Below are 17,497 nucleotides of genomic sequence, written 5' to 3' on the forward strand. Positions count from 1 at the left end.
TTAATCAGTTCTATGTGTACTTTGGGCAGTACGACGTATTGCTATCAAGACTCGCACACACGGCATATCTTTACATTGTTTTTTATATGTTGCTTAGCAATCCAGAGTTGTAGTTGAAATGGCAGGCATGTGGTCCGAAGGCAGGCAGCATACAGGAATAATCAAACAAAACAAAGCAAGGTCTAACACAGAAAGAAAGGCAAGGAACTCCACGCCGTAATGTTCACTTACAGGATTCAAGACTCAGCAACATCTTTGTGTTAGTGTGCTGTATATATAGTCCATGAGTCAGGTGTGTGTGTGTGTTGCATGACTGAATCTGTAGTCCATTTTGAGGCAAGATTGTAGTTTGTGTGAATGTGAATGTTTTCCAGCGATCTATGGTGGTTAGATTGCTGGTGATTGTGACAATCATTTACACAAGCTACATTTACAAATCGCGGATCATCAAGTGACGCCAACGCCATTTGTAGATATGTGAAGCCGATGTCTGGCCAATAAAAGCAAATCTTTATTATAGCGAGAATGGCAAATTCTTTTTTGTGTTTTATTGTGGTCGAAAAACAGACATTTTGGTGAGTTCCTCTTGCTTCGGTCGGTGACGTTCCAATAAATTATTGGGCTGACACGAGAAACTTGCTCAATCGAAAGATGACTGTAGAGGTATTATTTCTGAAGCAGGGCCATACTTTGAAGTACATGCCTTAAAGTTATTTCTGATGCTGTGCTCTTGTTAGAGTTGAATTGGTTTTAAATGTATCCACTGTTCTGCAAATGTGCACTACTGCACTTACATGAAAAAAATAGTAGCATAATTTAAATAGAGTATTTAAAATATTTCAAATACTTTAGTGTTTTAAACACTACTATAGAGAAGTAATTGAATTCATTTGTTGTGATACTTTTACAGTTACAATACTACAACTATAGTAGTTATATATGAAGAGTACAGATGCAAAAGCCGCTAAACGCCACTTCTGCCAAAAATGAGTTAATGCCATTAAGTGAATGCTTTTAGCATGTAGTACACCATAAACAAATAGATTTGCTTCTAATCATCCAAATCTTAGCGTCAGTCTCAGCGTCAGTTCTACATTTTTACTTCTACACTAAACTTCTACAATAAGTTTTCTTTTTTTTTACTGTAGTAAAAGCTAAAGTATACTATGTTAATTACTATTAGTTCATGGTAGTTACTAATGCTATATAATACTAATGCTAATAATACTATGCTATGTTGTGGAATCCATTAATATAAGTAAAAACTTATAAAATAAAATTAAATGTATGTATATATATATATATATATATACTATAATACACTTTCATATATTTTCCATTTACTATACATTACTATTTTAAATGTGCAACACGGGATATATTGACTTTTTTGTTTTTGCTGTTTTGTTTCTTTTTAGTACTGCATGTTAATTGCAGTAAATAACTGAACTTAACAATTATGTAGCATATGTTTCATTTGCAGTTTTATAGAAGACAGAACTGACTTGAACTGAAGTTGCTTTGATTTAATGCTTCGACTACATTTCCCAGAGAGTAGCTTTTAGTGTAGTTAAGCTACATTTTAAGTGGAGTAACTACTAGCTTAGCTCACTACATTTTCTAAGTAGCTTGCTAAACACTGGAAAACTCATACTACTTATGTAGGTACTACATTTGAATTTACTTCACAACTGTTAAAGGGATAGTCCACTATCATATCATATTTTAAACTTTAGTTGATGTGTAAGGTAGCTGTGTGAACATAAACAACATCTCTGAATGTAAAAAGTTCTAAGTTCAATGCAAAGGGAGACCTTGGTTTTTACAGAGTTAGCTTAGCAAAGCCTACAATGAACGAATTTTGGGGACTACAAAAAATACTTCCGCCCCCTGTGGGATCACAAAAGTTCATTACTGCGCATCCAAACTGCGCATGCAGGTAAGGGCCGTGGCCAGAGGCGCTGTAAAGTTATAGCAGAGATGAAGCTTAAAATGCATCTAAACACGGCTGTTTCGACAGAGCTTCGTCTGAGAGCTTCGACAGAGCTTTTTACGCAGTGAATGCCCTTCCAGCCACAATCCATCTCTGGGAAACATCCACACATACACACTCATACACTGCAGACAATTTAGCCTGCCCAATTAACCTTTACTGCCTGTCTTTGGACTGTGGGGGGAACCGGAGCACCCGGAGGAAACCCAAGCAAACGCAGGAAGAACATGCAAACTCCACACAGAAACGCCAACTGAGCCAAGGCTCGAACCAGCGACCTTCTTGCTGTGAGACAACACTACCTACTGTGCCACTGCTTCGCCCCAAATAAAAAAGTTTTTGTCGTTTATTATTCCCAGTCATTTCTCCATCAGCAAATGAATTGGAGGTTCTAAAACAATCGCAAAAACGAGCGAACTTCCACATCGCAGTATAAGGTCAATAGTACTAATGTAAATAGTATGAAGGGATTTTGGACATACTACATCTGTCATCATTTTTGTATTCTTGTGTCATCCAATACTTCTTGCATACTGTTTTTCGAATACTATGAATTTGGACATAGTACTTAGCTCATACTGTTTTTCACATACTTTAGAGCTCAAAAATCTACGTCATAAAGAGTTGCTGTCATCAATGATTGTGTACAAACGGAAGAGCGCACAATGTAAACCAATGGAAATCAAAACAGAATAAAGTTTTAAGTTTTATAGTCATATCTTCTGAAAAACATCTCACAAACACTCAGAATAAAGCATACTATGGTGTATGTACCTTTATTAACAGTCTTTGTGTGTCTGAGAAGCTGATAAAATGCATTCTATAACATTCTGTCTCTAGCGTTGAATTGGAGATCAAGAATCAAATAAATAAATGAGTTTATTCGGAACTGACAGGCCATCAATGAGCTACCGCAAAAAAAAACGTTACATTTGATCCATATCCACTGTCACCACTGGCGAGGAACAAACTTCACTAATTAACAAAAGTGAAGGGAAAAAATCTTGAGAGAAACCAGGCTCAGGGCACAACCATTTCTCCTCTGCCCAAAATTCTTGTGCAGAGCAGCAGTCTAGCCACTAAAGGCTGGAGAACGCTGTACTTCCATCGTGGAGAACTGCTGGTGTGAGTAGGTCAGTCTCGGGTGTTCAGGCTGGCCATTCAGGATCAATGGTCTGTCACTGTGGTCTTTCAGGAATCAGTCTCATGCTCTCCGCACCTACATGACCACCAAAGCATAAGATACAGCCTGGTCCAGGATTAAAGCTGTCATTCAGTGCATCACTTTGCGGTACGATACATGAATGTGCCCCACACTGGTTTTTGCACCTCGTTTATATACACTATTAACAGAAGCTGCGCTAATTATTCTCTTTACTCTCTATTTTCACCTGGGGATATTCATTTCAAGGCCCTCAGACTATGCAGCATCACGGCTTTGATATAAGACCAGCGATGAAATGACTCAAAGGTTTCCATAATCCTGGACCAGGCCGTATCCTGAGCAGCTGCTGTGGTGGTCATGGAGGAGTGGAGCGCATGAGACTGATTCCTGTGAAGCTCCAGGGACAATTGAGTCTTTGCTGAGGTCCAGCATTCTCCAGCCTCCGGTGCCTAGATTGCAGCTCTGCACAAGACGTTTGGTCATAGGAAAAATGGTCGTGCCCAACTGAAAAAACTCTCTCTAGGTTTTTTAATTCTTCACTTTCGCCAATTGGTGAAGTTATTTCCTCTCCGCTGTCGCCATTGGCTTGCATGGTTCGGGATCTGTAGAGCTGCGCATCGATGGATTTCCTCTTCAGTGTTTGGACTCTCAGTAGTGATTATTAAACCACACTGAACTGAGCTAAACTGAACTGAACTTAAACACTGAAAACTAAACTACACTAATTCAATTTACTATGATCTTATATGTAAAGCTGCTTTGACACAATTTACTTTGTAAAAGCGCTATACAAATAAAGGTGTATTGAATTGTATTCTATTATTCGTAGTGCAACAGCTTACAGTTTATTGCTGATGAGTGTATATATGATACAATAAATCAATAGAGATCAAAGGGAATCAGGCTCCTTTGTCCTAAATAGAGAGGGGTCTGGCTGCAGACCTGGTGCAGTGCAATCTGGGCTGCATCCAATGCTTTTTAATGCGCTCACCTAACCCCAGCACTAACCCTACCCATCACAGTGACGTCACTAGCTCCATTTGAGTACATCGCTGAGTGATGCAGTCTCAGCTTGCATTATAAAGGCTGCATCCAGATACTATTGCCTAAATACCCAAATGGCATTGCGCAGTTATGCCACTTTCCCATTCTCTGTCCCTGGGGTGTCCAAACTCAGTCCTGGAGGGCCGGTGTATTGTTGAGTTTAGCTCCAACTTGATTCAACATGTCTTCCTGGAGGTTTCCATTTTATCTAGTGAGAGCTTGATTAGCTGCTTGCTGTTTGATTAGCCTTGCAGCTAAACTGGTGAGGACACCGGCCCTCCAGGAGTGAGTTTGGACACCCCTGCTCTATATAAAGCCTGATTTATACTTCTGCGTCAAGTGACCGTCGTAACCCACGGCGCATGCAACGTGCGTGGCTGTGCATTTATACTTCTGCGCGCTGTCTCTGTTGGTCTGCATTAACACTTCCGAAACGCTAGTTGGCAGTGAGGTGTAAATCTTCCTCTGTGTCGAGTTTCTTCGCTGCTTTTTTGCGTTTCCTGAACACTTCCGGGATGTACAAGTGGCTCAAACTCGCTCATTTTGAGGCAGGAACCGGCGGACGTGCAACAACTTTAACTATGAGGTAAACACAAAACAAAACTTTCCATCCGGAGCTCCTTAACGGGACTCCACACTTGTAAACAATCACTCGCGCCATTCGCGCGGCTCTCGGTCCCGCCCAGAGTCGTCAGCGCTACCATGCCGACCAATCACAGAGCTTGCGCTACGCGTTGTTTCGACGTGTAGTTAGATTTTTTGAGAGGTGCACGTCAGTGACGCCGATGGCCACGGCGAAGGGCTATGCATCAGCGCTGTAGCATACGCCTGCGTTTGACGCAGAAGTATAAATCAGCCTTAATAGGGCAGGGGTTCCCAAACTTTTCAGCCCACGACCCCTAAAATTACAATGCCAGTGGCTCGCGATCCCCAATATCCTCTGAGGTGGTTATAAATACAGAAACTTTGCATGCAATGGCGCACACACACCAATAGACCAAAGTCTATTCTTCGTAGATGTTTTTTTTATGTATGTTAGGGCTGTAAATGAGCCAGAAAACTTAGCCTGGTGATCAATCTGCTGCATCTGAAGCTATTGCTGTGTCTTTAATATAATGTAATTACCCCAGCGATCGCAATCCAATAGAACTAGTAACTATAAGCTACTATAGTAACTATATACAGTGGTATATAGTGACTATAAATGACTATTTTTTTCTTTTCAGTAGGTTATGGATAAAATATGGTAATTCTTATGGTTTAATAAAAATAAATAGATTTTTGGAAATCACCAGGCGACACCCCTTCATTGTCCCACGACCCCTCGGGGGGTCCCGACCCCCACTTTGAGAACCACTGGAAAGATGCCATTTCAGACGCAGCTAATGTTTACAACTCTTAAAAATGTGGCACAGCTTGACGCTTCACATCCAGGGTGCAACCACCCAAAGTAAATGTGCTCTGGGATCTGACGAAGCTGAAGAGCAGACAGTGGTGAACAAATTTATTTTGGCATACAAAAGTGTTTTTGGAGTTATGTATGAGTACAGTTGCACCACTAGGGTCAAATGGTAGCCTATATTTTGATTTAATGATTTTGATTCCTTTGCTGTACTTTGAACATCTCAGGAACATTGCAGTCTATGGAGGATGAGGAAGCTCTCAAATTTCATCTAAAATATCTTCATCTGTGGTCTGAAGATGAGGTCTCAGGGGTTTGGAACATTAGTAACTTATAACAGAATTTTCGTTTTTGGGTGAACTAATCTTTTAAAAGAAATGAAAAGTCCTGCATTGTGTGATCAGATGTCGGCTGTTATGGTGTTCTAATGTTTTAACATTATTAGTATGCATCTCAGATCTCCTGTGTTGTGGTATGTGCTACGATCATATCAAAATGTAAAGCCTGAGCAGAATACAAAAAGTCGTTGCAGTGGCGCAGACAGTGAGACACGAATGTTACCCAGCATGCCCTTGAGTAGATGACACCTTTTGGGATATGTTACATATAAGGACTTCATCTATTAAAACAGCAGTTGTCCTAATGGCTAATGCACAGTGATAATTCTTGTAGTGTTGATGCTTGAAGAGACTTGGGGTTATCCACCAGAACAGCATCAGCTTCAATACTCCACAGCCATATGTATATGCCTCTAAGACTCTTGAACACAGCAGAAACGGAATGTAGACAAAACATGTGTTGTAATGTGCAGTGTGAGCCGCCTCAGCTCTGCTATGGCACTGAAGGTGTACGCCACTTTGCACAACCCCCTTGATGCAGTTGCTAAGCAACCTCTTTATCGTCTTGTAGGGCTTGTGCCGACTGCTGAGGCAAACTCCTATCTGATTTACTGGCACCAACTCAAAAACACTGCAAAATAGGGCATTTTTCACCTTGACAGTTGTGGGGGAAACTCAGCGGGAAAGCACTGTACTCCCTAAAGAATTCAAAACTAATAGAAAAGTCCCATACAACTTAACGTTATGCTACGATACTAAATCTGACCAATAGATAGAACACCACACAGTATGAGGTACAGCATATAAGGCATTAGAGGAATTCCCTGCTGGGAAATCCATCTTAAAGTTTGTTTGAATTCAAAATGGACTATGTTATATTTGCTAGCGCACATTCTTATTCTTCAGGTGAATAATTAATCTACTGAAAAAAAAGTTATTTCTGGTAATCTTCAATCAAAGTTCAATCCTTTGCTTCTGCGTTTGGAGTGGTCCTTCTGTTGACGTGAGTTTGACAGCCACAATATTCTTAACCAACAGCCCTGTACTGTAAGTCTGCTATGAGGGAGTGATGCACAAAAAGAAAGCTCCGCCCCCTACTCAGTATTCAGCTTTTATCCATGTAATATAGATCGGCTATGAAGCGTGCGATTGTATCATTTATAATTAAGAGTGCTGGTGAATTGGATATAAAAAAGACGGAATGGAGAAGTAATTTAATTTAAAAAAATAACAATGTCAATGCGTTATAGCGTAAATAAACTTCATAACGCAAAAACAACATTGCTTGCGCATATTAATAATTGACTGTTGAAATTCAACATTTTTAACCCAACTGGTTGAGTTCTTAAATAAATAACCCAATAAAGCTTAAAAATAATCCAACATAGCACCAAGTATTTAACCCAACTAGTTAAGTTATTAATAAATAAACCAATAAAGGTTAAAAATAATAATTTAATATCATATCAAATATTTTTAACTCAACCATTTGGTTAAATAAATAACTCAACATTTTTTTTGGTGTTGGAAATACATCAACATACTAAAATAAAAGTCTCTGCAACTTCTGGTTCACGTGGACTTGGTTGACAAAGTTTGGAGCTTGATAGCTATTGGATGTTTAAGGTCAGCAAAAACTAGCTAGTCGTCCCCAAATCAAATTATTTTTGCAACATGGCAATGTCAGAACACTAATAGTCATGTTTATATTGATTTTTTCATTTATTTTTTTTCGTCTTATTCTATTGTTGTCAGTGGTCACCTGAGTGGAATGAACCGCCAACTATTTATATATTTTAAACAGCGGGAGCCTTTTTTTAGCCATTACCAGTAAATTCATGCTTAAAGCAATCTTTAATTCAACACTTCGTTATGACCATCTTGAAACAGCCAGAGTCATCTTGAACCTGCAAATAACCATATTGGACAAACGGCTTGGACAAGCTAGTGACCATCTTGTATCAACTAATGGTCCTTCTGTGACAGATCTTATCTTGAACTGTTATTAACCTGCTCGGAAAAGTTAGGGACCATCTTGCACCAGCTAATGACAATTCTGAAACAGCTTACGTTGTCAGGTTGGAACCAGCTATGACCATTCTGGAACTGCTCAGACCAATGGAGCCAGCTTGCATCTTGTAATATTAAGTAAAGTTTATTTATAAACTAATTTTATGAGGATCATGTGCTTAAGATTGATCACGGCTGGACCTGCATTAGCTAACAAATAATTCCCCAACTATCAATTCACCTAAGTCTCTAAAAATAATCATAGTCTTCATACCGTCTTCATCTTGAAGAGTCCCCTCGTCCTCCCAAATTCCTCCCACTATTTTCCTAGATTGGGTGGCTGGGTGGCCCAGTGATTAGCACTGTTGCCTCACAGCAAAAACGTCACTGGTTTCTGTCCTTCCCGGGCCAATTGGCGTTTCTGTGCAGAGTTTGCATGTGTTCGCATGGGTTTCCCCTGGGTCCCCCGGTTTCCTCCCACAAAGACATGAATCGTAAGTAAACTAACTAAACAAAATTGGCACCATAGTCAAGTTCCAAGCAGAAGTATTTTTTCTCATGAAGCAATTTGTTATTAGCCACAAATAAGTGAGGAAGTTCTTGAGATCTACCAGAGCTCAATCTCCTCTCTCGCCATGCAAACAGGAGGAAGCCCAAGGGTTAAGGATCTTTTGAGCTCAGGGCTCTCTCCTGGAACAGCATGCCAAACAAGCTCATAATCAATCATCAGCTACGTGTGAACTTTTGAAATGAAAATTCTGAAATGTTTATGTCTAGTTTAGGTCAGCCAGTGATATTGAACCAGCTAATAAGCCTTGGATTTTTCAGCCACCCTGCTGAAAAAAAAGCATGCTGGTTAGGTAAGTTTTGATGCTGATTTAATGGTTTAAGCTTTTTGGTTCTTGCTTCTTTGCTGGTCATGTGTTGGTTCTTGTCTCGCATAAAAACACAACTATTTTAAATTTTGTTCTTATGAATATGAATATGATTTCATTCATGTACTTTTTTTTAAAGGAGGTGTACCTCCAAACACCACCACTAACCCTTAATTGGAACAAGTAAATCATACTAAAATGTACAAATGAGATTAAATAAATTAATGTGAATTAGTTACTCAATTTACTAAATCAAAAAGTTATGAATTACTGTGAGATTGTTTTGTTCTTGCTGGATCTTTGCTGGTCAAATAATAATAACACTTGACCAGCAACCCAGCAGACACTCAGCGTCATCAGACATGAACATCAGGTTAGATTTAGTTCGCCAGCATCTTGACGTCCTATAATGCCGTTGATATTTGGTTGATTTTATGTTGTGTTGAAAAGTGATCAAAATCCAACGTTAAATCAACATCTTAAACCAATGACGTATTGACATCAAATACGGACATTTATTCATCAGGTATGGCAACCAAATTCCAATGTATGATAGACGTCATATTGGTAATGTTTACGCAACGGCTAGCCGTAACATCATTACATTGGTTGCTTTTAGGTTGCATTGGAAAGTGATCAAATGCAACAACTGTCTGAAGTTAGACATTGATGTCAGCCTTATGTTGGGTTCTGACACTAACCCGATTTTTATTTCCAAACAAAATGCAACGTCCCACAACGTTTGAGTACAACTTTAATCATGATGACATCCTGTGCCTCCTGGGAAAAACCAGGTTAAACAGCATCAAAACATACCTTCCCAGCATATATGTCTGGTTTTTCCATCAGGGCAGCAAGTGCCCATTGCCAATTTTAAGTTAATGACAAGACTGGATGAGCTAATAAACAACTAGATGGAATTACAATGTTCCAAAACAACTACTTCTGTGAGCCGGATTTCCCAACAGGGAATAACATGTTTACTTTGGTAATACTAATTAATTATTTCATTAATATTTGAAGTGATTTTCTATATTTAATATTAGCCATCAGAAAGCCACAAATCTAATCTAAAATCCCTTTGTGACTAAAAACATAAAGGAAAAATAAAAACACAGGCAGTTTAATGGAGCATGGTGATGAAGCTGAGCTAAATAGGGAGCGCGTCCCTCCAGACGTTGTCAGGCTACATGGAGGCGCACTTCCGTCCCGCATAATTCGGTTTAGGGGAGCAGGTGCAGGAAAAAGGACTCAAGCATAACCTCAGTTAAAGCAATAGATTTGATTCACAGTAGCGATTAATTCATACACACACACGCGGAGTCGGAAGATGGTAGCAAAACAAAGAATCCGAATGGCAAACGAGAAGCACAGCAAAAACATCACTCAGAGGGGGAACGTGGCGAAGACCCTGGTAAGACTGCTGTCTGTCGTCTTAATGATGATCTTAGGTTTGCGTTTCTGAATAGATTTCGGTTTTAGGTGCATAATTAGGGGTTTCAGCTCATTTTAAGGTCATCGCCGGTTTGTTGTTTTATTTATAACATCATATGAGGCGAGTGTAAGTGTAATTATTCAGCCAATTGTTTTACTATCGGGACGATCTTAAATGAGGCTTAATTCGCACGGACTGTAAACACGCTATTGTTTTGCATGATCACAATCTGCCCGATAAGCTGTTCGAGTGATGTAAACCAGATTTAGGTAACGTTGACGCCTATGTTGTTGCCATGGTCACGGTTGTAGGAACTGATGACAGACGCTCATAACTAATCTGACCACTGCTGACCCTCCCTTGTAAAGGTGCGGTTTAACTGGGTCACAACATCTGTCATAGGCGTCTATCAACTCATTCTGACCAGATATGACAGGCTGTAATTGTGTTTGTTTGGCACTATAAGCATGTGATGTGGCAATTGGGGTAAATGCATGATTAGGATCCTGTGATGAAGCATGTTAATTTGTACATGTTTTTAATAGAATCAATGTGTAATATGTGAGTAAAAGTCTATATGGGCAATTTTATGATAGAGTCACGGGGCATTTGACTAGAAATAAACTGCTTTTGCTGCAATTTAAAATATCATGTTTCAGCATATTTGAGTACAGCCCATTTTGACAATAAATACTTTTTTCCATTTCTCAGTGAATATAGGCAATGTATTTTCGTGCATTTAAACAAAACAGATATATTTATTAAAATAATATTTAGTCACCAAACATAATTAGAAAACTTAAGATAAAACAATTAAATGCAAACATTGCAATATGGCGAGGCAGTGGCGCAGTTGGCGTTTCTGTGTGGAGTTTGCATGTTCTCCCTGCCTTCGCGTGGGTTTCCTCCGGGTGCTCCGGTTTCCCCCACAGTCCAAAGACATGTGTTACAGGTGAATTGGGTAGGCTAAATTGTCTGTAGTGTATGAGTGTGTGTGTGGATGTTTCCCAGAGATGGGTTGCGGCTGGAAGGGAATCCACTGCGTAAAAACTTGCTGGATAAGTTGGCGGTTCATTCTGCTGTGGTGACCCCGGATTAATAAAGGGACTAAGCCGACAAGAAAATGAATGAATGAATGACATTGCTATATATATATATATATATATATATATATATATATTGCAATGTCATTCATTCATTCGTTTTACAATCTACAAAAATTACAAAAAAATTCCATTAATTTTTTTTTTTTTTTTGGCTTCTCTTGATTTTTCCTCTTTAAATTTATATTTATTATTTTATATAACATAAATTTGGGTGTACTGGTTTTTGGACCGTTATTATAAGTTATTTTGTTGGATAAGCTCCAGATATGACTTCAGTATTGACTAATCTAATGTATATGCACAAATATAATATTGTATAGCTTCCTATTAAAATATGAATTTAAAAGAGAGATTTGTGAGGGGTGTACTTATATATGCTGACCACTGTGTGTGTGTGTGTGTGTGTGTGTGTGTGTGTGTGTGTGTATGTATGTATATATATATATATATATATATATATATATATATATATATATATATATATATATATATATATATATATATATATATATACACACACTCACACAGTTTTTTGTTACAGCTTTATTCCAAAATGGATTAAATTCATTTATTTCCTTAAAAATCTACACACAATAGCTCATAATGTCAATGTGGAAAAGATTTTTTGAAATTGTTGCAAATTTATAAAAACAAAAAAAAAAAAAACACTGAAAAATCACATGTACAGAAGTATTCACGGCCTTTGCTCAATACTTTGTTGATGCAATTACAATTACAGCCTCAAGTCTTTTTGAATATGATGCCATAAGCTTGGCACACCTGTCTTTGGGAATTTTTGCCCATTCCTCTTTGAAGTACCTCTCAAGCTCTATCAGGTTGGATGTGAGGCGACGGTGTACAACACATTTTTTTTTCAGATTTCTCCAGAGATGTTCAATAGGATTTAGGTCTGGACTCTGGCTTGGCCACTCAAGGGCATTTACTGAGTTGTTGTGGAGCCACTTCATTGATATTTTGGTGGTTTGCTTTGGGTCATTGTCCTGCTGGAAGATGAAATGTAATGCCTGGCATTCACTCCAAAGTAAAATTTTACTCTCATCAGACTAGAAAATTTAGTTTCTTGTGGTCTGAGAGTCCTTCAGATGCTTTTTGGCAAATTCAAGGTGGGGAGTGACTTCCGTCTGGCCAATCTACCATACAGGCCTGATTGGTGGATTGCTGCACAGATGGTTGTCCTTCTGTAAGATTCTCCTCTCTTTACAGAAGAACGCTGGATCTCAGACAGAGTAACCATCGAGTTATTGATCACCTCCCTGACTCAGCCCCTTCTTCCCCAATCACTCAGCTTAGATGGCCGACCAGCTCTAGGAAGAGTCCAGGTGGTTCCAAACATCTTCCACTTACGGATGATGGAGGCCACTGTGCTCATTGGAACTTTCAAAGCAGCAGACATATTTTTGTAACCTTCCCCAGCCTTGTGTCTCGAGACAATCCTGTCTTGGAGGTATACCGACAATTCCTTTGTCTTCATGCTTGGTTTGTGCTTTGACATGCACTGTCAACTTTGGGACCTTATATAGACAGGTGTCTGCCTTTTCAAATCATGTCAAATCAACTGAATTTACCGCAGATGAACTTCAGTTAAGCTGCTGAAACATCTCAAGAATGATCAGAGGAAACAGAATGTACCTGAGCTCAACTTAGAGAGCACGCCAAAGGCTGTGAATACTTCTGTACATGTGATTTTTCAGGTGGCGAGGCAGTAGCGCAGTAGGTAGTGCTGTCGCCTCACAGCAAAAAGGTCGCTGGTTCGAACTTCGGCTCAGTTGGTGTTTCTATGAGGAGTTTGCATGTTCTCCCTGCCTTCGTGTGGGTTTCCTCCGGGTGCTCCGGTTTCCCCACAGTCCAAATAGATGCGGTACAGGTGAATTGGGTGAGGTTAATTGTCTGTAGTGTACGAGTGTGTGTGTGAATGTGTGTGGATGTTTCCCAGAGATGGGTTGCGGCTGGAAGGGCATCTGCTGCGTAAAAACTTGCTGGATAAGTTGGCGGTTCATTCCGCTGTGGCGATTCCGGATTAATAAAGAGACTAACTAAGCCGACAAAAAATGAATGATTTTTCAGGTTTTTTATTTTTAATAAATTTGCAACAATTTCAAAAAATCATTTTCCACATTGTCATTATGGGGTATTGTGTGTAGAATTTTGAGGAAATAAATTTGTTTAATCCATTTTGGAATAAGACTGTAAAAAATGTGGAAAAATTGAAGCGCTATGAATACTTTCCAGATGCACTGTATTATATTCAAACAGACATGTATATACTAACAAACAAACAAACACATATTTACATAAAATTATTTGTACACAATGAGTTAGGATTTGCATTATGGGATCTTGATTTCTGCTCTATTTTGTTGTAGTTTGAAATTATACATTTATTTATTTGGTCATATAAAGTAAGCTTTAAAAAATGTTTTTTTGTGTATTTTTTAGATATATATTTAATCATGAAATATATCGTTTTTTTTTTCTATTACTAATTACTAAATACATCAGTAAAAGTCACTGTTTTAAAGTTATTTTTTTGAATACTGAACAATTGAACAATGAAAGTGGTCAGGACACAGATCAAGCAATTTGTACTATATAGAAGAAAAATAAGCACTAATGTGATATTGATACTGCTTATCATATGATATGAATACGAGACAAACAGGGGCATTCATGTCTTGATACATTGACTTTTATTGCATATTACTCAACCGTGTTCAGCATAAATATGAAATGTAATATAGGTATGTAGGGTCATTCACATAACACATCGACTCCACAGCCCTCATACATATACAAAGTGCACAACAATGATTTAGTGTACAGACAAACACAACAGTCTCAAAAAGTCTTCAGGTGTTTGTTTCCCTTTTGTTACTGTGACAATAATGTGTCCTGTGGAAACATTTACTCTAGATATTGTGCTGTTTATGAAATATATATTCTGTTGACGAGACACTTTCACCCTCACCATTTCAGCGACCGCAGGAGGAGAAGTATCCGGTAGGGCCGTGGCTTTTGGCACTCTTTGTATTTGTCGTTTGCGGCTCAGGTTTGTCATTTTTTTACATTTCTATTTCAACCAATAAGCTTTTTTAGCCTGAGTAATAATAACCCTCTGAATATGCATTTCAGCCATCTTTCAGATAATTCAGAGCATCCGCATGGGAATGTGAGTCGCGGAGTGTCCCCCACTCACCCTGCCCTGCATCTGAATGAGATTTTTCGGGAGTGGCTGAACACCATCCGCTGGAGGTCTGAAAGACGGACGTCCGTTTCGTGGGTCAGAGGCTTGTATGCTGAGCTGGATCTAGTGTACAAAAACTACATGACATTGTCACACATGTTTACAGTGTCCCTGGATGAAGGGAACGTGCGCTTTTTTCTACACAACCATTGTTGTTGACACGTCTGTATCATTTTTACCCTCATATTTATTTGTGATTGATGATCGCCGTGATCTATTTCTCTATCGAACCGTGTTTACGTGAGGCTTTTTCAAATAAACGTCAAACACATTTGGATAATGCCTGGTGTGTTTTGGTTTTTTGACACTTATTTTGGTTAATGTTAAGTTATGGTTCAACCCAAAAATGAAGATTCTGTCGCTATTTACTCACTTGTTCCAAACCTGTACGAGTTTCTTCTGTTGAGCAAGATATTTTGAAGAGCCAACATAACATAAAGTTTGTCGAAGTATGAAGTGCGTTGTTAGAGCAGCCGACTGTAGTATTGGTAACCTAGCAACAAGGCATCTGCCAGTATAAATTTTTCTTGTTATGATTAAAAGCTTTGATCACAGTGTCTTTAATGGTGCAGAAGGTTTCATCGACATGATGTGGTGAATACTTACAAACATACAGTATAACACTGCTGCTAGCGAATAAAGATTTATTTCAATTTGGCAAGCTGTAGTCAATATGGCCCAGTCGAAATTGATTAACAATGGTCTACAGCCAGTCAGAATGCAAAACACAATGCATTAATCAGGATGCAGAACACAATGCGCTGTAGAAATAAAGCATGTCACATTGCACGAAAAATTGTGAAAATGCAAGGCCGCGAAAAGTGAACCACTTAATAGTGAGAGACCACTGTATATGGTATTATTACGATGTTGATATAAGCTGCATAAAAAATTACTTTAGCAAGTTAAATAGCTAAAAATGGTGTATTGCTTTATTGTATATACGTTTAGAGTAAATAAATGCTTTAAACTAAAATATAAAAGGATGATAAAGAACTATATGTTACACTTTACAAAAAGGTATCATTAGTAAATGTTGGTTAATGCATTCAAATATACATATGTATATAAAGTAAAATATGAATAATGGATATTAGTTATTAACTGTTTAATTCTGTTACGATTATGACTTTCTTAATGTGTTTTAGCCAATAGCTAAGAACTTAACGTACGCTAACATTGATAAATGCTTTTCTGAGTTTTTATTATATTTACTTTAGTCACTGATAAGTAGTCACTGAATTTTCAATGATGTAGAGTACACCAGATTATGGCAAAAATGTTTGGCAAAAATAATTTGGCTATTCAGTTTTTAAGCATTTTCCACACAATTGTAACAGCAATTCATAACTTTTTGAAATGATGGCTAATTTCGTATCAATTCGTACAATCTCATTCATATAATTTCGCATGATTTGCTTATCCCCTAGTGAAGGTTAGATATAGGGATGGGGTTTGGTGCCATACGTTTCGTATGACTAAACTCGTACAAATTCATACGAATTAAGACTGGTTTGTACTTCTGCATCGAGCGATTGCCGTGACCCACAGTGCATTTATACTTCCACATGCAGTTTTCTGTTGCTCTGCAATAACACTTCCGAAATGCTAGTTGGCAATAGGTTATGTTATGTTCCTCTATATCAAGTTTCTTGATGTTTTCTGAATGCTACCTTAATGTACAAGCAGCTAAAACTTGCTCATTTAGACACGGAAACTAGCAGACATGCAACAACTTTAATCATAAGGTGAACACGAAACAAAAATTTCCATCTGGAGGTCCTTTACGGTGCTTGACGCTTGTAAACAATTGCTCCATTGGGCTTACGGCTCTCAGCACCGCTCACACGTATCACAGCTACCAACCCAACCAGTCACAGAGCTTGTATTACGCATCATTCCGACGTGTACATTTTTTGAGAGGTGCGCGTCAGCCACGGCAAGGGCTATGCGACTGCGCAAAGGCTACACGCGCGCTTGATGCACAAGTATGAATCAGCCTTTAGACACTAAACTAATTACTAAAAGACATAATAGTTACGTTTTCTCTTGAGATTAGACTGTGATGAACAAGCACTAATACAACAATCTGAATATTCCTAAAAAGGCACTTTAAACATTTAAAAAAATTAATAATCATTCACGCTATTAAAAAGCGTCAACAATATCAATATTGTGCATGTTCGTTAACATGTTATACGGAATTATTGACCATCGACATATCTACTAATGATCAAAAGTAAACATCTTCTACACTAAAAAAATCTGTTAATTAACAGTTTCCGTATTTTGTGTTTTCTGCCTATTTTCTCATAATATGACTCAAAAGCATAAATAATAAAAACATGAATCACAAAATATGGAAAACTTAATTTATGGATATTTTTAGTGTAGGGTCTACTAGTAATCAACAGTAAAAAAGGTCTGTAAGTATAATGGAGACAGCGGATTAGTCACGCGGGTATAATGCTAGCTACATGAGTTCGTTTTTTCAACAGTTGTGCACGGTTTATGAGCGGACTAGAGAGTACATGTTCATAGTTTTCAAGTCAAGCTTCTGTTTGTGTCAAACTATAGTCAGCTATTTTACCATAGCGTTGATCAACTGCTAACGGTTTCCATCACTCTTCAAAAAATCGTCTTTTGTGCTCAACAGAAAAGAGAAGCTCAAACAGGTTTGGAAGCACTTGAATGAAAGTCAGATTTCATTTTTGAACTATCGCTTTAATATTTTATTGTCTTTTTCCAAAGTGAACATTCATGAATGTTGCAATAGATTATGTAACAGAATGTCATTTAAAATTAACAGACAACACAGTGTACAGACAATCCCACTGGAGCTGGAGGATGATGATGACAATCTCTGA

General features: G+C 38.2%; 1 protein-coding gene across 1 annotated transcript; it reads left to right on the forward strand.

Annotated features, from left to right (window-relative positions):
* The first annotated feature begins 9,974 nt into the window (after nucleotides 1-9,974).
* serp2 (stress-associated endoplasmic reticulum protein family member 2) lies at nucleotides 9,975-14,906 on the forward strand. The gene is made up of 3 exons (NM_001302477.1): nucleotides 9,975-10,241; nucleotides 14,363-14,435; nucleotides 14,519-14,906. Exons 1-3 carry the CDS (start codon nucleotides 10,158-10,160, stop codon nucleotides 14,557-14,559), a joined length of 198 nt encoding a protein of 65 aa, NP_001289406.1. The 5' UTR covers nucleotides 9,975-10,157; the 3' UTR covers nucleotides 14,560-14,906.
* Nucleotides 14,907-17,497: the final 2,591 nt, after the last annotated feature.

The sequence above is a fragment of the Danio rerio genome, chromosome 9 (assembly GCF_049306965.1).
Source record: "Danio rerio strain Tuebingen ecotype United States chromosome 9, GRCz12tu, whole genome shotgun sequence".
NCBI classification, from domain to species: domain Eukaryota; kingdom Metazoa; phylum Chordata; class Actinopteri; order Cypriniformes; family Danionidae; genus Danio; species Danio rerio.